The sequence below is a fragment of the Misgurnus anguillicaudatus genome, chromosome 17, assembly GCF_027580225.2.
Source record: "Misgurnus anguillicaudatus chromosome 17, ASM2758022v2, whole genome shotgun sequence".
Lineage (NCBI taxonomy): Eukaryota > Metazoa > Chordata > Actinopteri > Cypriniformes > Cobitidae > Misgurnus > Misgurnus anguillicaudatus.
The window spans coordinates 10,044,214-10,070,521 of record NC_073353.2 but is presented as its reverse complement, the minus strand read 5'-3'; the positions used below and the strand labels follow the sequence as shown (position 1 = coordinate 10,070,521).

The following is a 26,308-nucleotide window of genomic DNA, read 5'->3' as shown; positions in this document are numbered from 1 at the left end:
GCTCCCGATTTCCAATGGAGCTGGCTGAGAGAAAGCGCTCGGAACTTCAGGCTGAGTTCAGAGTTTCCGTTGCCACGCTCGAGTATTTCCACGGGGTGGTCACTGAGACACATGAGCGGTTCCTGCGAGGGTCGAGTCCTCTTAGTTGGTCCTCAAAACAGTTGAGTCTTCTGGGTTGATTCCTATGATGGTCAAATCTTCTGGGTTGGTTCCTGTAATGGACGAGTCTCCTGAGTCAGATCCCATATGGTCGAATCTGCAGAGTCGGTTCCCGTGGGGATTGAGTCTTCTGGGTCGGTTCCGGTACAGTTCGCCACCATCCTCCATTCAGCTCTCGGGACAGCTGCTGCCACGCTCGAGTATTCCACGGGGTGGTCACCGCTTTGCACGAGACTGTCTCTCGAGATGATCAGAGTCGGTTTCCGGGTCGGCTGCATCCTCGTCGGCCCCCGTGATGGCAGTTTGGGAACGTTTCGTGCGTGCCAGGGTGGCCGCTCCGGTTTTCCCGGATCCGCTCTGGTCTGCTGTTTCTGCCGGGGTCTCCGGACCCTCCCTCCCTCCCTTGGATTCATCCTCCCAGACTTTTGTTTATGTTTCGTGTGGAGTGTCTGGGAGCCACTCCTTAAGGGGGGAGTTATGTCACGATAATCCGTGACATGTTTTGCATTTGTTCCGATTGTTGTCACCTGGACATTCATTGACTGATTACTTACCTCATCACACCTGTATGTCATTTAGTCTGTCTATTTAAGCCGTTGTTTGTGTAATGTTCACTGCCGGATCATTGTCGCTATTCCACGTCTGTTCCTGTTCCTTGTATTGAGTGTTCCTGTTTTATTTATTCCGTTGTTTTGCTCCTCGTGTTTTCTTTCATATTTTGTAAATAAATGTTATATTTTTATGAACTCTGCACTTGCGTCCCAACTCTTGTTAACCGTTCGTGACAATTCCAGGAGCCCAGAATGCGAGGGCAGACATTCTGTCGAGGCAGGGGCTGAGACCCGGGATTGGAGACTATACCCCATATGTTCGAACTGAGACCTATTTACGACTCAGGAGATTACCATTTGCCCTCTATGGTTCTCCCTGACACATCCAGCTCCATCAGGGCTGGACGCTATGCTCTGTACACCTTTTTCCCCTATCACTCTGCTCCAGAGGTTCTAGAAAATTGATAGCCCTGTTTTGGCTGGCCCAAGATTGGTTTTCAGACCTCCTAGCTGTCCTTGCAGGTTAACTACAGTAGATTTTTCAGAGGAGGCACCTTCTAAAGTGTGCTTCTTCCGATAGAACCGTAGCCCTTGGTTGGGGTGTCATATTTCCAGAAATATGGAAATTGTGAGTTTGGCCCCTGCAGAGGTTCATTTGAGGGTCTTTCAACTGAGGATGTCGAGACCATACTTAACTCATACTTAACTTTACCAGCAAACTGTATACATTAAAGTGCAGAGTTTTTACTTGTGTAGTGAAAGGCATATTGACCCAGACTTTAATTCTCTATCTAACGAGTCAGTGGATTAACAAAGATTATTCATATTATGCCATGTTATGACATGAGAAGAGTTTGTGAGAAGGTCTTCTCTGTGGATAAGATCTGGTCAACTTTTGGTTTGTTTTGGAGCCTTTAAATAGGTTTAACCCTCCTCCAAACATACCATCAGTAAATGGATTGTGGAAGCTATTCTCTAGCTTATGAGATGCACAAATTGCCTTTACCTTTGCTAGTTAGGGCACACTCTATAAGGAGTATGGCATTTTTCAGGGCCTTTTATCTGGGCTCTCCTTGCAAGGTTTGTGTGCTGCTGCATGGTGGTCCACCCCACAAACAATTATGAAGTTACTACAGTTTGGACCTCTCATCCATAACTGGAAACCAGGTTCATATGTCCTGATTTGTGCATAACACCTTTACAATAGGACAGACACCGATCCTTATGGCATAGTGGGCATTTTGTTCCCCAAAATGTCATTTCATGATGCAGCATTGAGTTTGCTTGAAAGGGAAATGTCTTGGTTATGACTGTAACCTCAGTTCCCTAAGACAGGGAATGAGATGCTGCGTCTCATTGCCATAACTCCTTATGCCTGTAGCACTCGCTTCACTTTTTTACAAAAGCTGACATTCGCTGTTTATGCTTCCCTTTTTAAACCATCCGGTATCCTTTCCACTTGTGATGTCATGTCTCGTCCCCTATAAGATAAACTAGTTTAATAAATGATTCGGATGCGCAAACGCTGATGGGCAGTCTTCCCCAAAGTGTCATTTCATGACGCAGAGTCTCGTTCCCTAGCTCAGGGAACAAAGGTTACAGTCGTAACTAAGACGATTTTATTATTTTCTTTATTTCTTGTCAATTAAATAATAAAAACTTAGTATTTTGTAAGTTGAATACATTTTTTTTTTAAATAAGCCCTTTGGACTTTTGCCTTTTCCTGCACTGTAAAGACATTGTATATTATATCTTTATTTAATTTATATTGTGCAAAAATAAACAAAAATATATCTTAAGAAAGAAAGCAGTAAGAAAGCAGTAAGGGTAGTAAGAAAGCCGGCCAGAATCGATAGTGGCCCATGTACTGTAACTCAGGAGGTGCTGATAACAATCTACCAGACAAGGGGGAGAGAGACCAAAATAGTGAGAGGAAACGATAAGAAGTTAGAAAGGTTTGCAGGTGTACAACCACAAACGTGGACATACACAGACACAACCTAAAAAGAAAGAAAAAAACTGAAACTGACATTTTTGTATAATGTTTTTTTATATAAACATTCAAATTTCAAATTATAATTTTCCTCTTAGATCCTCCAGAATCAGTGTTGATAATTCCTGACAAACCAATAGAGCCTAAAGAATTTCAGTGTATGGTTGATTGTAACCCAGAACCAACCAACTACACATGGAGTAGGTAATGCATGCATGTTTTTTTTAAATTCTTCACAGTTTACCAGTCTGATCTCTTGGGAATTTGTATGTATTTTACGAGTTGCGTAATTCATATGAATTCTTACAAAGTGAATCATACAAAAAAGGTCAAATTGCCACCCATATCCCCAACCTCACAGAGGCGGAAGCAAATCGAATAAAGAAATATCAATGCGGCCATTGAATGAATATGAATTAGCCACCTCGTAAAATACATTCAAATTACCATGAGATTGTGTTGGTTTTACAGATTGTTACTTTATCTACTTAGTTATATTTAGATTCACTGCAGCACTACCCATAATTCCTTTGCTGCTCAAAAAGACCTACCCTTAAGGGCTTTAACACCAGAGGTTAACACCAGAGGACTATTTTTATAGTTCCTACAACTTTTGTGGAAGTCCCTATTTTACATACTTAACATCTACATTCTATTTTAATTTTCACTTACCCAACAGAACCACAGCTCTGATAACTGAGTCCTCCATCTACCAGTTGTTGATGTTGTTAAATGCTATGTTTAAATGATGTCCCTTGGTTCATCATAAACAATGGTGGCCTTTAACAAAACTAAATAAAACTAAATATTTGTAAAGTTAAGCAAGATTTGACATACGCAATATAAGGTTTTTTAGGTGTTGAAATGGCAGATGTTGATAGACAATGTAATTTTTAAACAGAAAAGTTAGTAAGCACTTACAGTGGTGTTAAAAAGTGTTGGCCCCAAAATTTCAGATCATGAAACAAATGTACATATATAAGATAACACAACATTTATTTCAAAATGTTTTATTATGAAGGGAAAACAAAATCCTAACCCACATGGCCCTTTGTGAAAATAACATAAAGGATCGTCTCAGTTTTGCCAGAAAACCTCTTGATGATGCCCAAGATTCTGGGAAAATACTTTGTGAACTGACGAGACACAAGTTAAATTTTGTGTCCCATTACATCTGGTGTAAAGTAACACAGCATTTCAGAAAAAGAACATCATACCAACAGTAAATATGGTGGTGGTAGTGTGATGATCTGGGGCTGTTTTGTTGCTTCAGTACCTGGAAGACTTGCTGTGATAAATGGAACCATGAATTCAGCTGTCTACCAAAAAATCCTGAAGGACAATGTCCCGCTATCTGTTCGTGCCTCAAGCTGAAGTGAACTTGAGTTCTGCAGCAGGAAAATGACCAAAAACACACCAGCAAGTCCACCTCTGAATGGCTGAAGAAAAAAAGCCTAATCAAAGTCCTGACCTGAATTACAACAATTCTGCAAAGCTGAGTGGACCAAAATTCCTCCACAGCACTGTAACAAACTTATTGCAAGTTATCACCAAATGCACTTTTCACACCACTGTACGTGTGTCACAACATGGCGGGAAAGAGATGAGGAGATGATCTATTTGTACCAAACTTTAATTTAACAAAGAAGGGCCAGAATGACAGGGAGAACCAGAAGATAAGAGAGACCACCACAGCAGACTTACATACACAGCTGCAAAAACAGGACCCAAAAAAACTAAACTGAAAACACAGGACTATTAACAAAAGATAATGAGATGACTCAAATGTTTACAGAGCTTAACTTAATATCATCCAGGGAATATCTGCCTTTTACCATTTCATGTTGCATGTGTACATTCATATGGCAAACTTCAGCAAATCACCTTGACTGATGTATCATACAGACTGTCTCTCTTTGAACAGAGTAAATAAAACAACTCCTCAACATGAAGGATACAAGCTTCTTGTCGCAAAACTGACCCCTGACTTCAATGGGCTATACATCTGTACAGCCTCAAACCAGTATGGAAGCTCTTCAGGGTCCCTGTACATTCATGTTCATTCTGGTGAGTCTATGTGTTGTTTGAATACTTTAATTAGACTGTTATGTTTAATTACATTTTTTGACATGGTTAAAGGGATAGTTCACTCCCTTCATGTCGTTTGAACCACCCATTGTTTTTCTTTGTTCTTCAGAACCCAAATGCAGATTTTTTTTAAGTTTTACCTCGCTTTCAATGCACATTTTTTGTGTGTGAACTGTAGTTTAGGCAGTTTGAGGATATTTACTTAATGTGTACTAAACAACTGTGATATCTGCAACAAAAAAGTAGAAGAGTAAATGTCTTCAGAACACTACAAATATCAGAAACAAGTCAATTTATGTTGTTTAACACTTTGGGTCATTTGGAAGTTTGAAGGATTTCCTGGGTACTATAGGAGTGAATGATGACCAACTCAGTCACCATACATTGCTATAGTAACTACCCATTTAAAAAGTGGTAAATGAAAAGGCAAAAGGCTGTGGTGCAGCTTCAATACATCAGAAACCTTTTTATTTAACCATAGTAAAAGGGCAAAAATATATTGCAAGGATGTAGCAGCAGACCTTCAATGCAAATATCCACAAAGGAAACAATCAAATGAAAGCAAACAAATAAAAAAGAACACGGATGGCCACAGGTTACCTATTTTGTGACGACAAAGTGAAGACCTAAAATAAACTGTAACCATGTGTCTCTCTACCATCCATTATCTTGGTTTGTAAAACTCAGGCAACCATTTTTTCCATAATACTGGCAAATGATGCATCATATGTTTGACACTCAACATTGTTCCATTAGTTTTCAATACTGTACTCAAACAACCCTTAAGCCTGCCGGTCTATTGCCATTAAACAATACATAAAACTTACTTAAACCTGCCGTGGCTACCTTTCAAGTATCATTAGCGAGAGCAAATCTCATCACTACCTTTTATAGTGCTAAGGCTGATGGGATTTGTAGTTCCCAAAACGCATCCCATTACACGTGATTGGGTTCTAAAGGACGGCAAAAGACATTGGTTGTTAAAACAACATGAGGGTGAGTAAATAATTACAAAGTTATCATGTTTGGGTAAACTAGCCTTTAACCTTTAAAAAAGTTAGGTTTCTCCTGCATGTTGGCCAATATTGAGTACGCCTTACACAAATATGTTTATGTAGTATTAGTTTATTCTTTCTTAACAAGGATGTGTGATGCACACATCTTAATCAGTCGTGTTACCTAAAACATAACACCATTTTGAAACATGTCAGCAAGACCCAGAAACTGTTGGCTAAACTTTTACACATTGGTGTTAGTTGTAGCACTCTGTTACAACTGAGCCATCAAGTGTACAACAGTATTGAAATGAAAACAGCTAATTTCCTTTTTTAGCAGAATAAAATATCTAAAACAGAAAACAGTTACACACAAAAATATTGGTGCTAAATATCACAAAAAAACTCGTAATCAATAGCCGTGTTTGCACTATCGGGCTTCAAGCGGGCGTGCCAGTGCCTGCCGAGGACTGTCGCGTTTGCATTGTCACTTCCGGGGCATGATCGTGCTTCACTGGTGCTTCGTTGGGGCTTAAGGCCCGGCTTTTCTGGCCCGCCGAATTCCTTGGGCCACATCGGGCTTCTCGGGGCTAGGGGAGTGGTAAAGGTCGAAGGCGGGGTTTATCTGAGTCTCTGGCAAGGTGCGCATCCATCTGTCTGCAGATTTAAAACTTTAAAAATAATCGGAATCACCAGTAATTTACTGTTTAACGGAAGATGCCTGCTATGTTTGTACTTCGGACTGTAGAAAATGATCTGCATATGTAAAAACAAAGACGCGTTACAACGCCGAACTCGCCATGCTAAGGATCCGGCGCACACCGCTAACTTACCGGTTCGGGAGAAGTTTATAAAGTTTCGGGCACAGAACAAAGTGTTTAAAGTGCAACAGTGCTGAGAAATTAAAGATGTGTGTTGGATCATCATTTCATCGTCTATGTATTAAAGAAGCGATCACTCGAGTCACGATGGTATCTACAGACGGTGAGTTAACATGCTACATAACGTTTGCATACAAAACACTTAAAATACAATACAAATAACGATTGCTTATTTGCTTATTTTGCTTATGAAGTGTCTTACATGGGTGTTTATTGTGTTTTTTGTGCTATATTGTCATCTGTGTTGAATTTTTTAGTCAGCCCTTAGAAAAAGTAACCATGGGTTTATTATAGTCATAGCCATGCTTTCTGGTATTTTGGAGATTCATTTAACTCTTATATGAATGTAGCAAACTTTATAAGTGGGTATACTGTATGTGTATTTACAAACCCTTTATACAAAACATCACATGTGCTGCTTTATTCTTTTGTGTCCGTTTGACAGAAAAAATGCCAACGTAAAGCTTTCAGTTTGTCATCCAGGAGTTTTTATTTTGTATATGAGAGATGACACAGCAACAGATGCAAGAGCAGGAGATGAAACGAACAGATGATGATGAGACGAGAGGAGCCATGGATGTTGAAATCCGTCCGAAGGAGATGTCTTTAAATACACCTGTTTGTGCACTGATATAAACTTCATATGTAAATAAAGTACCGCGTTATTATTACTACGGCTGCTTGTCAGTTTATTGAAAATGATTGCTTAATAAGGATCACATCTGAAACACAGAAATAGTAAGATGCCACAAAATGGTAAATATAACCATCATTAACTTAACCACTGTAACATAGCTTTTTAAATGCTTGTGTATATTCAGAGTTGATTCTTAACGAGTACATTTTCTAATGATTTCTCAAACGTTTTGATTTTTGAGATGCAAGTAAAGTGATTTTCAGTCCTATTCCGCTATTCGAGGCAGTTCTTTATAGACAAAAGTATTGATTGATTGACACATTATTGAAATAGCTATTAGACAGTTACCTTGTGTTTCATGTGATGCTCAACTATTAACGTTTTCATGATTAAAGATATCACACCTCTTATAATGTGTAAGTATGTTTACATCGCCATTGAACTATACACTTAACGTTACATATTTAGACACATGTGCACACCTGTATTTTAAAATAAGACTATTTTACATAAATGTAAAACTAGGACTCGTTATATTCTTTAAAATATTGTGTATATACCGTAGTATAATGGCACATTAGGTAGATGAACGCTTTATTTGTAATGATCCTACTTCATAAAGTTTACTATTGCTTCTGATTTTGTCTCGTTGTGAGATCGCTCGTGTGCAGCCAACATAAACTTCAAGAGTAACACCGCGGATGGAGCAAACATCTCTATCTTCTCATCTTGGCTTTCACCGTGCAAACAGCCGCCTCAGTTATGTTCTTTATGTTTGTTGTATGATGATGCGATCTCACTCCCGTCTCCTGTCAGATTGAAGTGACATCCTCACGGTAAAACAGGCGGAGTTGTGTGACGTTACATCCAGGTAGGCGTATTAAGGGCGGGGTTTTCTGAAGCGCAGCGGCGCTATTGGCTTGACAATGCAAACGCGTCGTGATTTTGGCTACACAGCTGGAGGTCTGAGGCTATTGGCTCCGTGAGGCCCGTTTGAAGCCCTGGCTCGCACAGGCCCGATAGTGCAAAAGCGGCTATAGGGGAACCATTTTTAGTGCTATATAGCATAAAGAACCATAAGTGGTGATATAGCACCACTATACAGTAGCACCTTTTATGGTCCAATAGACCCTTTTAGCGCATACGTCATAATTACATGCGCACTCACACTATCCAAAGCAAACCATGCCCCAGCATATTGTCCCCCCTCCCTACTTCCCCATATGCATGCACTCACACCGTGATTGATCAGAGCCCGGGCACGCTAACATCAGTAGGATGCGATTGTTTTAAACAAAGCAGGAAGTACAAAGTGCTCTCTTAAAACACTGGAACCCATCTAATGTTAAGTCTGTGTTTTTTATTTGGAGTTGTGTGGTGCGCGATGACACACAGCCCTCTCACAAGCCTATCATGTTGTTGGTTGATCTGTCATGTGTGCAGCATAGACATTCACATAACCCTGCTGCGCACATCAGAAGGTTTTATGAAGGCAGATGAAGGTGAGTGGTTGCGCAATTGACGTCTCTCGCTTTAAACTGCGATCGGTGCGATTTGCGACCACATTGCGCATTCCGCGCTGGAGCCCAATGAATTGCGCTCTAGCCCACCACTGCAAGCCAATCAGGGCACGATTAAACAAACCGCACATTTCATATCATGTCCGCACCCATCCATCACATAGTTATAGACATCTAATTAAATTTCTCTTTTAATATACACCCTCGGTTTCTTTATGAGATAGGTGCAGATATCAAGCCACTAACTTTACTGAATGTAATTCTGTCACATAATCAATCCATTGAGTAAGCGTGTACATGTCAGTAAGTCTGGTTCCGTCCATTAAATGTTTACTTTATCAAATGGCCTTAACGGTCCTGGACATTGTGTGCCTTACATAATCAGATAAAAAAAGATTTTTTTACAGTTATTGTTTCAAAACTTTTAACACTTCACAATACGATTGTATTTGTTAACATAAGTTAATGCATTAGCTAACATGAACTAACAATGAACAACACTTCAACAGCAGTTATCTTATTTCATGTTCATCACTAATATATTATTAAAATGAAAAGTTTACCATGAACATGACTGGCAATACCATTAATGTATTAACATTAACAAAGATTAATAAATGATGAAAAACAAACTTATTATATCGCTTATTGTTAGTTCATGTTAGCTTATGTATTTTCTAATGTTAACAAATGCAACCTTATTGTAAAGTGTTAGCAAACAAACTAACAAAACATATTTAGTTAGTGAAGCGGTCAGCTGTCTTTCTGCCTCCACCTAAACTTCTCCACCTAATGTTTACTAACAGTAAAAGTGTCTATAGCACAATATGGTTCTATGCCGGTGCTACATACGTAGATGCTATATACAGCAATTAAAGTGGTTCCCCCTACGATTTGGAGCCAGTGAATGACTTTTATTGCTATTTACGTGTAAATTGTAAGGATGTTTGGTGTAAACATTGTTATTGTAGAAGTGTGACCTCTAACAGTTTACCAATGTTTTCTCATGTCTTTTCCTTTAGAATCCAGCAGTGTTTGTAGGGTTCTGTTAATTATTATTATTATTCTTATCATCTGCGCTGTGGTTCTCCTTGGGGTATATGCATACAGACGGTGAGTATGTCAACTTTATTTCACACTGTGCCATTAGGGTTTACAATTTTGGTTTATGTGTGTTTTATTTACTATCTTTATTTCTACTTTTTAGGAAAATGAAGTCAAATTCCCAAAATCAAAACCAGGTCTGTTTTTACATTAGATTGTATGCAACCTTTAATTGTTGTTTATTGTTTAGTTTTTTTTAGCTAATTTTGCAAAACAATTTATCTCTAGGATACCCCTGCAGAAAGCCGAGAACTTCGGAGAGAATAACAGAGGTTGTTACACAGTGGATATAGCACTCCTAGGACTTTAACACAAATATTCTAAATTATGCAAATCTGACATCGGTAGTCGCTCCCCTGAAAGTCACTTAAACTTTTGCATTAATTTCTCAAATTTGTCGCATGCGTTACAGAGCTGGACATACCCACTCTTCCTGTCATCAAAATTCACTGTCGGTCATGTTACTGGAAGTCGGTGCCTGCAGCTTAAAGTGGCAATGAAGCAGTCAGACAGGTTAAAAAATTTTAGTAAATGGACTTGTACTCTATTGAAAGAATGTAACAAGTGCTATAAATGTAACCATTTTATAGAAAAAAAAGGTTTTGTTACAATTTTTCACGCAAGGGGATCGCCATCTTGCAATTCTGTGGTGTGGGACATCATGGGGTTGGTCGTCCTCACTGAGCTCTGCTGAACCCAATGTGCTCCATGTGCTTTGTCAACTTCTTTATAAAAATTTTCAACATTCTTAGAATTTTTTCACATAGAGTATAAAAATCATGTGTTTAACTCGCTATATTGAGCCGGGCAAGCTAGAAGTCTACACGGAAGACCCAGGACCCGAACCGGGACCTGTAAAGGTTCGGGTCTATGTTTTAAATGATCAGCCGAGTTTGGTCGGGTCTTAATTTAATTTATTACTTTGGGTCCCGGGTCTATTTTACATTGTGGCTAATACCCAAGTCGATCGGACTCGGAGAACACCCACTCACATTTAAATAAAATATTTCAAAAACAGCAACAAAAACTTAGATGAACTGTCACATAAATTTTTTATGATGCTCAAATTGCATTAAAAAGTTTATGGGCTAACGCTCATGTGCTCTTGTAATGTTTCTCTGGCTTCCAGTCAGGAGCGTCTGCAGTGAGACGCAATGACTTTACCTTCGACAATAATGCTCTTTTATTTAGAAGGCTGGATTTATTCTGCCATAACACGCATTTTGCACTGACTTCTTCAATTTTTATAATAATATTATAAATTGACCATCTTGCTGTTATATCAGTAAGACGGTTATATATATATTATAAGTTTTCGCGCAGACTCTGATCAAAGAGCACAGATATGTTACCAAAGAAGTTAAGCTAACAAAAGCAGCCATGGCACTAAATGAGCAATCGTTATTATAATCCAAATGAGAAAACAGTATAAATTATTATGCTAGTTGACCTGATAAACAACAAATGCAAAACTGCGCTATTCATCACCGTGACTGTAAAGTGGACTTTTAAAGCTGGAATAAGCATTAAGCATTTTAATCGTCAAGAGAGGAATAACATGGATGGAACTTTCTTGGAAATGCATTGTGCATCACACTCAGGTACAAGGAGGGAGAAGACTAACTTCTATGAGCAAGACAAAAAGTAAAATTTTTGCCACTTGTTTATTGACTTATTAATAACATTTAGCTTAAGAATATTTGGCGGCATTTACGAGTCTCTTTGGGTTCGGGTATAAACGTGCTATTCATTGCGGTTTAAATATTAATGGACGCTCCACACTCCGATGCCCAACGGAGGCCTGCTTCTTTTCAGTTTTGCTGCACACACAGTGAATCAGTACTGTTATCCATTTCAGTTGCAGTTTATGTACATGGTCCTTTGGTTTGACATCTTGAAACTTATTAAGTGTGCTTCCAAAAAGCACACTTATTGTTCTTCATAAGTTGTCTTATTATTATTATTATTATTATTATTATGCCCTAATTTTTGGCCAGCTCCTGCGACTAGGCCGTTTGACACAGAGTCCCCGTTTAAACTTTAAAACGTACGAGCAGTTGCTTGGGGACACAAGGTCATGGATCCATCCATGACCTCCGCCATATTGGATCAAAAATTTTGTCTGAACTTCACGAAACTGGACGTACATGATCCTTGGACCCAGCCTCATAAAAGTTACTAGAAGGATTTTTGATTTTCGTAGCATTTGCCCATCCAAACGAAATGTGCGTTGAAGCCGCCAAAACAGGAAGTAGTTCATATTTCAGGAATGCTTTCACCTATTGAAGCCAATTTACAGACAGGTGTCCACAGGCGGTTCTGTGTTGCTGGCAGAATGGGGGAGGGGCAGCCCTCTGTGTTAGGCTCTGTTAGTGGGGGAGAAGCAGCAGAGTGCTGAGTGAAAGCAGATTAGATCTCTATTTGAGATTGCGTGCTTGTTCTAGTGATCGTCAACCCGGATCTATTTAAGGATTCGTGTTATTCTGAGTCACTCACCAGGGGCGTCGGACTGGGGGTAAAACCAGTACTGATTACCAGGGCCCCAAAGGAAGAGAGGGCCCTTAAAAAGTTTGGAATACATTATGGGGGTGGGGCATGGGGGCCCATCAGGACTGCCTATGCATAGGGCCCGAGATCGTGTGCAACGCCCCTGTCACTCACTAAACTAATCTGGGTTGTGCGAGTTACTGGAGTTAGTCAAAAATGATTTGACTCAAGGCTTTGTTTAATTACAGACAGAGTTCTGTGTTTCCCCATGTAACATTATTACTGGCACACAACCCTTTATCACCCGTGAGCAGTGTTACTGAAAATTAGTAATTAGTTACAGTTACTAGTTACTTCTTTTAAAAGTAATTGAGTTACTCTACCAGTTACTGTATATCAAAAGTAATTAGTTACTAGGGAAAGTAACTTTTAAGTTACTTTTATGTCTGCTTTTTAAATGTAAATATGAACAGTACTGAACAGTCAAACAATACAATTATATGGATGGGCGATTTTACATACTGTAGAAGCCTATTTTACTTTAGATTCAGCCTTTGAATATTTTTGTTAGAAATTATCTTAATATGTAAGCTTATTTATGTATATCATTTAGACCATTTAGACAAATATTCTGTATGTTTACATTGAAAATATATAATGTGTTAAAATTGTGTACTGTCTCTTTAAGAATTTGGAGACAGTTGTGTCATATTTTCTAAAATAAATTATAATTTTTTTTATTCCATATTATTTTATTTTAATAAGTCAGAAACATCTCCGCTGTGTCCTGCTGACAGGCGCGGTGTGCGCGTGCAGCAGCTGACGCAAATTATGGGTCCTCCGAAGGTTAGACCGTCTCATCAGTTCTCTTCGCGGACTTCTGAGGCTTCCACCTTGAAAGACCGAGTGTTCACTTTTAAGGTTGCTTAGCAGGTCGCAGCCCTTGAGTTGGGACACAGCTTGTGAAGCTTGCTGCGGGTAGTGTGCTGTTTGGTCATATATTGTTTGATATTTAATCAGAAAACGGAGTACGTGGATTGTTTTGTCCGACGGACACAGAGCGAGTGGATTGTTTTGTCGGATACGGAGCGAGTGAAACCGAAACTGAAACTAAATGCGCACTCTCATACTATGGAGTTTTACAGTTTTTTTCGATTGCTAAACGACAGTGAGCACAACTGGAGCTACATGTGCAAAACTCTAACTACAGTCTGCAATACCAAAAGTCACGTGAGCACAACTCTTAACACATGACTCAAAACAGCTCAGTGCAGCCAAACACTAAACACAACCCTCACTGAGATAACACACACTGTCACTCACAACACACTGAGAGGAAAAACACTAACATCAAACACCAATACACAAAATACTAACTTTTATCTTTACAGATTGAACAATTTCAGTGACTTCATACAAAGTAATGTTTTCTTCAAAGAATTATTTATTTATTGATTGATTTATCACATGATTTATTGTAATTTTTAGAACAGAACAATTCTTTAAGGTAAATGAAAATTAGCAGTTTGCTTCAATACTAGTCTGTAGTAATTTACAGAATTATAGTAATGAGAAAAAAGGTAAAACTAAAAGTACATACTGTAATCCAAACAAATAATTGAGGGGCTAATCCTGCTTCTCTCTAGCATCAGGCCACTACATGCCACCCTTCTCCCTCCACGAACCGTCTTCCTTGTTTCATTTCCGTCTTCCTGAGCTCTACCTATCATATTTATATAAAACGTAATATATATATATATATATATATATATATATATATATATATATATATATATATATATATATATATATATATATATATGAAATATACATATGAAATTGGAATTTATATTTATATGAAATTGCAATCAGCAGTGTTTGAAAGGCACAAGGCTGAAATCAATTCTGTTTTGAATGTGTGGTTTACAGTTTTGACAGCAGTGTGTTAGCATTTGAACAAAGTGCTGTAAATCCACAGTGTTGTGCAGGTTGTGGTTAAAGTCATGGGATAAGTGTGTAAAGTTTTGAAAACTGTGTACAAGCAATGAAAAATGAACTAGATTGGTCCACATGAACTGCTGCTGTGCAGACTGTAGTTAGAGTTTTGCACATGTAGCTCCAGTTGTGCCCACTGTCGTTTAGCAATCGAAAAAACTGTAACACATTAACAGTTGTACAGCGCAGTGTGAATATTTTACTGGAAACAACAATGGTGGATCGTTCTCTTCCATGAAGGGCGATGTTAAAATCTAAGATATATATTAACATTTCTCAGATTTATTGCTTTTGTGGACTACAAATGCAAGTTGATGTCATACGGGATTGCTTGGCAAAGATAATTTACAAACTGGATGGATTATGAATTTTTAAACAAAGGTATGTTGTCCCGTTTAGATTTTTCATGGTAATTCTATATGCACTGTCAACCATGATGAAGTTTAATGATTCATTGCACCGCCTACCACAGAAATGTCTCGTCTGCAACTGTTATTTTTTTACAAAATAGAGTAACGCGAGTAACGAACTTATTTAAATTTCAGTAATTGTAATTGCGTTAGTCCCATCACTGCCCGTGAGGCAAGAGGCCGCTTGTTCTGCGTGTCTCTTCAGTAAATACGTTTCGCAGGTTTAACATATTACACGTGTGACACTCGTGGATTTAACATATGAGTAGGAAAAAACAATATTTAATAAAATAAACTATTAAAATGGAGTGTTCTGTAGTATTAGCATATTACTACTAAATTAAACAGTTTAATAAATTAAACATACTTACAAAATTAACGTATAATTTATATAGATAATTATATATGAATTTATTATTATAATATTTCAATGAATAATTTCAAATATATATAATGTCAATCAAATACTTTATAATATAAAATATACTTTAATATAAAAACACTATACTATCTAGGAATTTAAATAAATAAACTACACTTTTATTATTCCATCATATTATTTAATTTGGGCAATAAACTAAAGCAGAATTAATGAAAAAATAAAACTTTCACATGATCATAAGATATTTAACTATATATTACATTGAACTTTACTTGTGGTTGTTAAACCTAAAGTACCAGTGCAGTGATTTCTATAGAAAAAAATTTATTAACAGAAATGACAGCTACATCATTTTCGTTATGCATTTCGTTATTTGTTTTAGCCGTGTAAAATTATGTAAACATAGGGACATGGCTAAAAAGGCTTTGCAGTACAATACGTAGAAAAGGTAGTCACATATCTGTGGCTAGAAAGTGTTAAATTCAGGGCACCATATGAAATGACACTATAAAAACAAAGGCAATATTACACAAACAATATGTAGACAGTCATCACCCATCACCATTAGTGCTATAATTATTATGATAGGAACGCTTTAACGTATTGAAACCAAACTTTGTACATGAACTTGGGACTACAATGTGAGGATGCACAAGATAAAAAAACTAAATCGTCGGCACCAGAGCAGGCACACTTTCGCAGTTCCACCGGAAATGCATTTTCTAGTTTGAAAATTTGTGACCAATGCAATAATGGCCTCCCTTTTATGTCTTCTGATGCCTTGTTGCTTTTAGTGTTTATCTTTCTTTATCTGTCCCCTGCTGTCTGTTGTTATCCTTCTCTTTGACAAATAGAAAAAGAAAGGTCCCGCACACTATCCACTTGCAAAAATAGAAAATGCTTTATTGCTGCAACGTTTCGATATCCTTCTCTTTACCACAGTATCAAGCTCAGTCAGGACAACCAAACCTGTAAAGTCACAGGCTGCAGTAGTGAAAATGGCAGCACCCTTGCATTGAAACTGTAACAAAACCTGATTTCTTTCTGTTAAATTGTTACATTTATAGTATTTGTTCTGTGTTTTTTTGGTAGAGTAGAAGTCCATTTACTTAAAAATGTTAACTAGTCTGACTGCTTAATTTCCACTTTAAGGCTTGCCGCACAAAATTATCATATTCAAGAATATTGTACCAAGGTTACATAAGTGATATTCGCCATGTCTTTTGTCTCTTCTTTCTCGCTGGATCTAGTGGTCGGGGCAGCATCACTTGCGCATCAACTAAAGCCGTGGCACACTTTGAGCATGCGAATATTAGTTACTGTTTGCGTTTTTCGTATTTCTGTTTGTCTAGCTTGTGAGTTAATAGGGCAGTTTCCCAGACCGGAATTAGATTAGTCCTAGACTAAAATAAATGTAAGAGCTGTCCAAACTGAAAACAACTTCCACTGACATATCTTAAAATACATCAGTGCCCTTTGTTTTGCCCCAAAATGCACATAAGTAATGTTTTTAGTAAGGCATGTTTGTTAAACCTTAGTTATATTTCCTAATTAAACTAAGGCCTAGTCCTGTCATAAGCTTATCCCTGTCCGGGAAACCACCTCATAGTGTTTAAAGGGATAGTTCACTTTAAAATAAAAATTCTGTCATCATTTACTCATCCTCATGTTGTTCTAAACCTGTATGAATTTCTTTTTTTCTGATGAACACAAAAGAAGATATTTTGAGAAATGATGGTAAACACACAGCATATAGTGACCATAGTGAAAAAAATATTTTGGAAGTATTGTGATGAATGAGTGACCATAGTGAAAAAAATATTTTGGAAGTATTGTGATGAATGACTAAGAAAATATTTTCATAAATGATGAGAAGCACACAGGTGACGGTACCCATTAAATTCCATCATATTTTTTATTCCTACTATGGAAGTCTATGGTCACTTACTGCTGTGTGTTTACCACAGCAAAACAGGCATAACTCTTTTGGCATAACTTTTTTTTACCTATTTTAAATAGTACTAGTTAGAAATAGTTGTGGACAGTTTACTGGTCTTAGATTAAGCCAGGAGTAAGTCTTAGTTAAATTAAGAAAGTTATTTTGCTTTTATAAATTAGAAAAACATTATAGTGTGCATTTTGACACAAAACAAGGGCACTGAGTTTAAGATAAACCGGCTTTGTCTTGTTTAATAGTTGAGCAATTCCAGCATTATGGATGTGACATTTGCAGTCAAAACTTGAAATATAAATTATCACAGAATGCATTTATTACCTCTAGACTGAACCATCTAATAAAATATCAGTCTATAAAATATTGTCCAGTGGCAGCCAATGAATTCTTCAAACAAAGCTCGTCAAAACTTATTTAACCCGTCGTCAAAATACAGCATGTTTGGCACTTCATGTGAACCATGTGCATTACACGTCATGTTAAAATAAGTGCCTGCAGTTGGAGCCGATGGTGTAGTGGGTAGTGCTCCGACATATGGTGCTTTCGTACTTTCGGCGACCCGAGTTCGATTCCTGGCTCGTGGTCATTTGCCGATCCCATACCCCTCTCTCCTCCCTGTACTTTCCTGTCATCTCCTTATTCACTGTTAGTAATAAAAGGCAAAAACGGCCCAAACAAAAATACGTGCCTGCAATAGACGCTTTGAAGTGGTTTCTGATAAAAGAGACGCTCGTGTTTGCCATATACTCGCTTAATATCATGTGTGAGCAGAGTTTAGTATTAAATTAGTGTCTTGCTAGTATTTTGTGAAGTGAGCGTCTCTTTTATCTTTTATCTTGTGCAGCAGGCACTTATTTTGACAAGACACATAAAATTTCCAACACATATTTTGAATTCGCACCCCTCGGAAGAGAAGTTACCGGCTGCCACTGGATGTGACATAAAAACTACATACAGTTTTTGGGAGACAACATACTTTGTAGGAATTCTGTGCATTCTAAAATGCAAAAACCAGAATGAATAACACCAAACAAAAGTAAGAACACCTCATATTGTGATATTTATTTACAGAAATGTAATATAAGTTTGATTTAAATTTTGTAAGAAACAGATTGCGGCTTGCTTTGAGATTTTGTGTTGATTTTTTTTTATTGATTTTTGTGTTTGTTGTTGTTTTTGGGTCGGGTTTATTCTGGGTTTTGGAGGGGCCGGGTAGCTTACTTTAAGTTTGTTTTGTACTGCATGCCAAACTATATTTAAAATGTACCTTAATTTTGTTGGGTCCTGATTTTTGAGTTCTTCCCTTTGTTTCTGTTTCATGTAAAACTGCTTTCTAACAATGAATGATGCAAATAAATAGTAAATAAATTAGAATTTACTGAAGAGTTTTTGCGATTAAGAGAGTCCTTAAAAATGGCTGACTCCCTGATAAGTTCCCTTACTGCTAAACAAAGCAGCAGATTGACTCGGACCCTGCTGCATCTGTGGCTTGTGTGAGTTTTGATATCATTAAAAGGCCCCAAAATGAAAATGTATTTGTCATTTGCTCACCATCTTGTCACTCACCAAGAATTGTTTAAAAAATTCTTTCTGGGTTTAAGTCAATTGTATTACCTTTTAAAAGACACAAAAACTTCATAAAATAAATCCATGCAACTCCAGTTGCATACCCTAGGGGTGTTAATGGCATGAGTCAGGTATAAAAACCTATACTTTATTTGAGAAAAAACTTTGTTCTGTAACATTGAAATAGATGCTCAGCACCTCTTCATGCTGACGTTTTTGCTTCCTTTGCAAACAGTCGATAAACATATTTTTATTAAAAAAAAAATTATAAAAGCTCCAAATCTGTGTTACCGGTACTTATGTGCTGCTCAACAGTGAACGTATTTTAAAGACAGGATAGGAATTAATGGCATGAGCTTTATCTGAAGTGGTCCATTTGGCACTTAGTAATGTCCCAGAAATGCTAATTATAACAAGCCATTTAAAGTTCTCTTTGAAGATAAACCACATGAGACAATGACATCATCCAGATAAACTTAGTATAATTTTCTTGTAGGTCAGGGCTAATCAATTCCTGTTCCACAGAGTTTAGCTCCAACCCTAAAACAAACAAACCTGAAGAAGCTAATTGAAGTCCACATTAGTTGAAAATTATAGGCAAGTGTGTTTGATTAGGGTTGGAAGTGGGACCAGAATAAAATAGCCCTGTTGTAGGTTATCAAGACTGAATCTCAAACAAGGCCATGACTGCCCCAACCATGACCCTATGCCAGTAGCCCTTGTTGAAGCAGCAACACCAACAAATTTTCCATGATGCCATTTATCTTAGGCTTCACTAATTAAATTTGTGCCAAAGAAGTCAAATCAACATATATTTTAACATTAGCAATTTCAGCTTTTTATATCAATTATAGCAACTTAACACTAGTCAAAATGTAAAACAATAGGATACAATGACTTGCATAGCCAATTTGATTACTTTATGGCAGCAACACTTTTTTGCTGTAACAAAAATTTTAAAAACTGTTAGAAGAGCAAGATCGGCGGAGGCGAATTCTAACAAGACATTTCGTCAAACGAGTCACCCACTCTACTGCCTGCGCACCACTGAAGCTGTTGACTTCAATGAGTCTTTTATAAACTTTACTTTAGCTTCGCACACCAATGTCTAGTTGGAGCACTAGTGTAAATAGCATCTGCCAACAAGGCACTCTACTTACACTTAGTGTAAATAGACACTGTTCATTTTAATTAAAAACTTTTGGTTTCCCATTAACCCAGCGGGTTGTACTACTACCAGCCAGAGCCTGCGCAACCGATGCAGCCGCAGCCAGTGCCTGCGCATCCGACGCTGCCGAAGCCAGAGCCTGGGCATCCGACGCGGCCGAAGCCAGAGCCTGCGCATCCGACACGGCCGAAGCCAGAGCCGGGGCATCCGACCCTGCCGAGGCCGTCTGCCAGATCAAGAACTCATTCCCTTGTATTTCAATCTAGTCAGTATGGCAGGGTTCTGACAGTACAATGTTTTATGTGGGAGATGCGTGGTTTTAGTATTGGTTTATTCTGACCACGCATTTCCCGGGTCTCGTCACTTTTTCCCCGATCCTTTACTCGTCTTTTCAGGTGTGTCTCATTAATTTCTCCCTATTTAAAGTTTTTGTGTTTGGTGTTCTTTAGTGGTTCGTTTTGTCTTGTCACTGTGAGTATCTTGTCTTAGTCTCCAGTTAAGCCTTTGTCCAGTTTCTTGTTGTTTAGTCAACATGATCTTAGTTCTCCTAGACTTAACCGCTGCCTTTGACACTATTGACCATCAGGTGCTTTTATCGAGATTAAAATCACTAATTGGGCTCAATGGTTTTGTTTTAGAGTGGTTTAAATCCTACCTATCAGACCGTCATTTTTCAGTTAATATTGGAAACTTCACCTCTTCGGCTACACGTCTTGAGTTTGGCCTCCCTCAGGGTTCGATCCTATCTCCCCTGCTTTTTTCTCTATACATGCTACCGCTAGGCTCTATTTTGAGAAAGCATGGGGTCCTATATCATCTTTATGCTGACGATACCCAGATCTATCTGCCAATAAAAAGAGGAACTCCATTATCTACCACTTCATTGTTTACCTGCCTTGACGACGTAAAACATTGGCTGGCTAAAAATTTCTTATTTCTAAACAACTCAAAAACAGAGGTTATTGTCTTTAACCCCTCGAACGTTTCTAAATTTGATAACTCCAGCCTGGAGGACCTGGCAGTTTATCAAAAAAAAGTGTGCCAAAAATCTTGGTGTTATGTTGGACTGTCAGCTCACTCTTGACAAACATGTCTCGTCAGTAATTTCAGCAAGTTTTTTTCCAGCTCCGTCTGCTCTCCAAAATTAGACACGCACTGCCAGAAAAATCTCTTGAGTCGGTTGTCCACGCTTTTATTGTGTCAAGGTTAGACTACTGCAACTCATTGTACAGTGGTATTTCCAAAATCCAACTAGATCGATTACAACTCGTCCAAAATGCAGCTGCTAAATTTTTAAAGAAAGGCCGCAAATACGATCACGCCACCCCACTTCTTCGAGCTCTCCACTGGCTGCCGTTTCAGTACCGGATACATTTTAAAATACTTTTATTTGTCTACAAATGTTTGCACAGTCTGGCCCCAAGCTACCTATCGGAACTCCTACGACCATACAACCCCCCCCCGAGATCTACGTTCTGGTAATCAAAATTTGCTTAAAATCCCCTCCACCAGATTAAAACACAGAGGTGATAGAGCCTTTTCTGTCACGGGCCCGAGGCTGTGGAACAGTCTGCCAATGCACATCAGAATTGCTCCATCTTTAAGTGTTTTTAAGTCCCTATTGAAAACCCATCTGTTTTCTCTAGCCTTTGTTAATGACTAAATATAAAAGCCTGTTTTAATCGACTTGTGTAGTTTTGTGTATTGTCAACTGACATACGCAGTTGCAGACATATTGCCTTCTGTCAAATGTATGTTGTGTGTTTGTCAACTGACATACACGGATTTATGTACTATTTACTGACATGGGTTCTGCTAAATTCTATTTTATTGTTGTTTTAATATATTACTATGCATTTGGTTTGTTTTACATGTTTACCTGTACAGCACTTTGGTCAGTCTGCTGACTGTGTAAAACGTGCTCTATAAATAAAAGAACTAGAACTAGAACTAGAACTAGTCTTTGTAGTCTCAGTTATTTCATTCTTTTGTTGTTTGCCCCATTGTGGGTTTTTTTTTTCTTGTTTAATAAAAGTGTTTTTGTATTAATTTACAACGTCTGCGCTTGGGTTCGTTTCATCTGTAAATCCTAACACACGGAGACAGAGAGTTATTAAAGGGGTCAGTGAGTGCGCTTACATGCACAGTCTTACGCCGATTATGATTAATAAACTGATAACATGTGGGGTCATGTAAACGCGTAAAACAGGTTTCTTTTATCAGCGAAAGCCCATGAACAGCATAAGCAAAAACCGATCGGCACAGGTAGTTTTTTGCTCATTACGCCGATTTCACGTGGCATGTAAACACCTTAACCGGCTTTCTCACGGTTTTGTCGATGTGCGCATGTCTCCGCGTATGAAAGGTAAACATCACACGGGAAGCGCAAAGTAACGCATAAAAGTCTCAGCTCGACTAAAGCAGTTGGCAGACAAACTGTTAAAATAGAAGCTCATGTTACATTTATAGGTTCTGCAGACACGAGAAGAGATACAACAGTACAGGGCAGGGCGACGCGGCTTTCCATATTGCTAAGCAACCACCGAGTCAGCTGTCTTGTCAATCAAATATTGAAGCGTGAGCGCTCTTTTGCTGTTAACTGTCATATTAGCAGAAACTTTAAAAAGAGGGCGTTTGCTCTGAACTTGTTTGAGGGTGAGAGGTGCACAAACACGCAGGAGAGAGTGAGCGAGTGGAGTCCGGTTCTTCAAAGCAACTGTAAACTTCCCTCACCACAACGTAAGGCCCGCCTCTCCCATCATTCGATTGGACAATGCAAAGACGCGAATGACGTCTGGCGCTTCTCCGCTCTCAGCGCTCCTTCAAAAACGCGTGCGCGGCAGGCGGCAAAAAACCGCAAGGCGCTCGGCGCGCATAAACAGCGCGTAAACGCGCCCTGCCCATAGAATATCATTCAAAAAAGGCGCCTGCAACTGCCATAAACGCTTTTGGTGTGACTGGCCCCTTAGACAGATATGCCGTTGACTTTTTGATCGACTATTGTGTACTATAGGTGGTGACATCACTGCCTGCGAGAAAACTGGGGCACGTTCAATCTCACACCGGTGCGCAATGTTTTGCTACGGTTTCCGGGTTGAACAACATGTTTCCTGGAAACGGTGTGCAACAGGTTTTAAATGTGTTTTCTCTTGTTTGGTGGGTGTGTCAGAAATGTCGGCCCAATCAGCGGCAAGATATATAAAACCACGCGCTACTAAAGAGACAGCTCGCTCAATAGGTTCAAGTTGGAATGTTGTCTTTCATTCTGGACGGCAAGGTCAGTGACTGTAACATTGAGGGTCTTTTACAGTATTAAACACACATTTATAACGATTTCATCAGTCCTCAGAAACTTTTAAAAAGAACACAAAGAATGGCCTCTCAGCTACCGTAGTTGCAACTCTTGCGTCATCACAACAGGGTGTTCAATGCATCACCGTTTCTGTTTAATAAACGTTGTGCAACGTTTTGTCCGGGCTGAATGCAGCCCTGATAATTCTTCAAGTCCCATGTAAATGCAGTTGTCTGCATAGCCGGCTTATTGATTTGCATGTAAACGCATGAAAACAGTTTTCTGTAATAAGCAGATTTTGATGGTTATCCGCTTATTCTGTGCATGTAAACGTACTTATTTTCCGTGCCCTTCCGTATAGACCCCTTCAAAGTTTGTAAACATAGAATGACTATCAGGTGCGCGGGCAGCATGGGGTCAAACTGTTCATACCATTTAGGCTTTCTAGTTTAATTTAACAGGGCTGAAAAATGATGACTTGCCTGAAATGAAGTGAGCACTACAAACACAAGCCTCTTTGATCTTTGCATTGTCCCGGTCTGCATGTTTAATTGCTTGCAGCCACAGATGTTGTATTTTTTGTTTTTGAGATTCTGCAGGAATCCCGAAAAACTTAACGACATACCTGGTGCGATTTTCAAAGCCCACGAATAATACGCAACTCAATCTGCTGTAATGACTTTTCTGACCCCGACATGCGCAGTGGGAACCGCCTGTGACGTGAACTGTGATGGGGTCTATAATGTGTTTGGCTTAGGGCACATCACTTTTTGTTGTTGTTGGAAAGTACCTCGTTTTTCATGTTACATTTTAAGGAGAAATTATTATAGTTTAGAGTCTTTTGAGTCTATGAAAGATTGCAAACAATGCTTAAAAGGTGTCATATTTCTTATACCTTTGATCTGTTAAGCTCATATCAATAGGCCAATGCTTGAGTAAACACAGATGGTATAACATATCATCAACATCCGTGCTTAAACAAAGAGTTGGAGTCAGTTAGGCGTCAGTTATTTCAGTTAGCTTTGGGAAAACAGGTGTTTCCCTGCAAAGGGTGTAGAGGTTAAGTTGTTTTAAAGCATGAAGAAATTACTGTGACAGGTAACACTTTTAAATATGCTGTTTTGATGCTCAAAGATGAGGGAGACTTTAATGCACAACTATACTGGCATTAACTAACATTAACCAAGTATTAATAACAAGTGCTGAAAAACTATATTGTTCTGTTAGTTCAAGTTATAATAAATGTAATAATGCTATCAAATACAACCTTATTGTTAAGTGTTTTTATTTATATTTCGCAAATATTTTAAAATGTTTGTTTGATTTGGTACTTCACCTTTTCCTCCTAGTGTTTTAATACGTCGTAAATGTCATATTGAGCTGAGTCAATATTTGTTTGTATTAAAAACAATAAAACCATAAACAGCATGTAACAGTCACTTTAAAAACCAGTTACAGTCTAGGGAAACAGTCAATCTTGCCTGAATATGTGGTACTTCATTGACGTAAATACATTTGAAGAGGTAAAACATTTAGAGATAAAGCTCAACAATCATTAAAAACATGTTTTTTTAAACTGTGTAAAATAAAAGTCCTGAATATCAGAGATAAGAGAACTAAATTCATTTATTGACATCAGTGTTATTAAAAATACTCTTAATACAGACATTTTCAGTTTTATAATTTAAAGGCACACCATGCAACTTTTTGGCTACTAGGGGGTGCTAGACATGCATTTTTCACACCTAGCGCCCCTAGAGGCCACAAGCGCCGCAGCACTGTCGCAAAGGAAAGGAACTGGCCAACCTTAAAACTAAACTAAAAACTAAACATTTAAAATGCTAAACGATCAACATTTTGAAACAACAGGGAGAAACGCAGTCATGTTACAACTTTCTGATGAGGAACTCGTCGTGGCAGAAGCCATTTCTCAATCTGAAGGTTGCAGCCTCCGGATGTCGTATTTTTAAGCTGCATACGTCATCAAGACTGTCTTATTTCAGAATATTAACAATTATAAAGTTGACTATTATACTTAGTTAATCGTAAATTGTTGCAGTATGCTTATGACTTGTGAATGTAATGCTCAGTTTACCTTAATAAACCAGGCTTGATGACGTATGCAGCCTGCATATTTGACCTCCGGACGCTGCAGCCTTCCAATTGAGAAACGACCAGAAGTATTTCCTTGCCTTTTCCCAAACAAATATTGTTGTATCGTCTCTCTCTCTCCCTCGCCACCAGGATTTTCCGCAATGGCGCTCGTTTTTCCTCTCTTTTGTGTGAAAATTGTCGCTCCAAATCCAAGTAAACCGTGTTTGTAATACGTCACGCTAGTGACAGCGGAACGCAGCAAATGAGGAAGAGAGAAATGCTCGGATCTGATTGGTGAATGAATAGGGTTTGGTTTTACACTGTGTGAGTTTGAGCAAGTTTGAATGCTATAGCATCCTGGATTGTAATGTAAATACCATAGACACAGTAAAAGAAAGGTAAATACGTGAACACAGCATCTGAATACACTGAACTATATGCAAGATAATTGCCGTCATTTATAAAGAAGATCGCATTTATGTATGAATGAAGATCGTGAGTTTATATAAAAAAATTGCCTTAAAGGGGAATCGAACCTGGGTCACCCGTGTCATAGGTCCGTGACACTAACACGGTGCCACAGAGTCATATAATAGAAGTTGCTCTCTACACTTCTTAAGTAGCCTCCAGCAAAATTCACGTTAAAAACAAATTGCGTGGAGGAAGTGACGTATGCCATAAAGCAGTCGAATTTTGTAGTTTTTTTTTGTGCTCTGGTTACTACCAGAATCCCTAAGTACAAGTAAAAGTGATACAGACCCCGTCAGGCTAGGTTGACATGTCATTCAACCTATTTAAAGTCGATGTACTATCACAAGGGTCTTGAAAATTTATTATGAAGGTTGAAAAATTACATGGTGTCGCTTTAAAAGATTTTCTAAAACTTGACTTAAATGAAATAAGACTATTAAAGTAAAGTAAAATTTGACTCCTGCTAAATTTGGACTCCCCTGCTTCAGACTGGTTCATACACTGGGAAGGTTGCCCATGTTTGGTCCCTAAAAACAAAGCCCATACCAGGATCACAAGGGA

General features: G+C 38.4%; 1 protein-coding gene and 1 long non-coding RNA gene across 2 annotated transcripts in view; both read left to right on the top strand.

The window, feature by feature from the left end:
• LOC129451490 (nectin-2) overlaps positions 1–20,413 on the top strand; it is a 50,524-nt gene extending 30,111 nt beyond the window's left edge. Inside the window, exons 4-8 of the mRNA XM_073854967.1 lie at positions 2,802–2,907; positions 4,628–4,770; positions 9,847–9,937; positions 10,032–10,065; positions 19,944–20,413. Coding sequence (XP_073711068.1) covers positions 2,802–2,907; positions 4,628–4,770; positions 9,847–9,937; positions 10,032–10,065; positions 19,944–20,156 — 587 coding nt within the window. The 3' untranslated portion in view covers positions 20,157–20,413. The remainder of the gene's footprint in view (positions 1–2,801; positions 2,908–4,627; positions 4,771–9,846; positions 9,938–10,031; positions 10,066–19,943) is intronic.
• Positions 6,193–7,338, top strand: LOC141350241 (uncharacterized). The gene is made up of 2 exons (XR_012358264.1): positions 6,193–6,770; positions 7,113–7,338. It is a non-coding gene; the product is annotated as an uncharacterized lncRNA (long non-coding RNA).
• Positions 20,414–26,308: the final 5,895 nt, after the last annotated feature.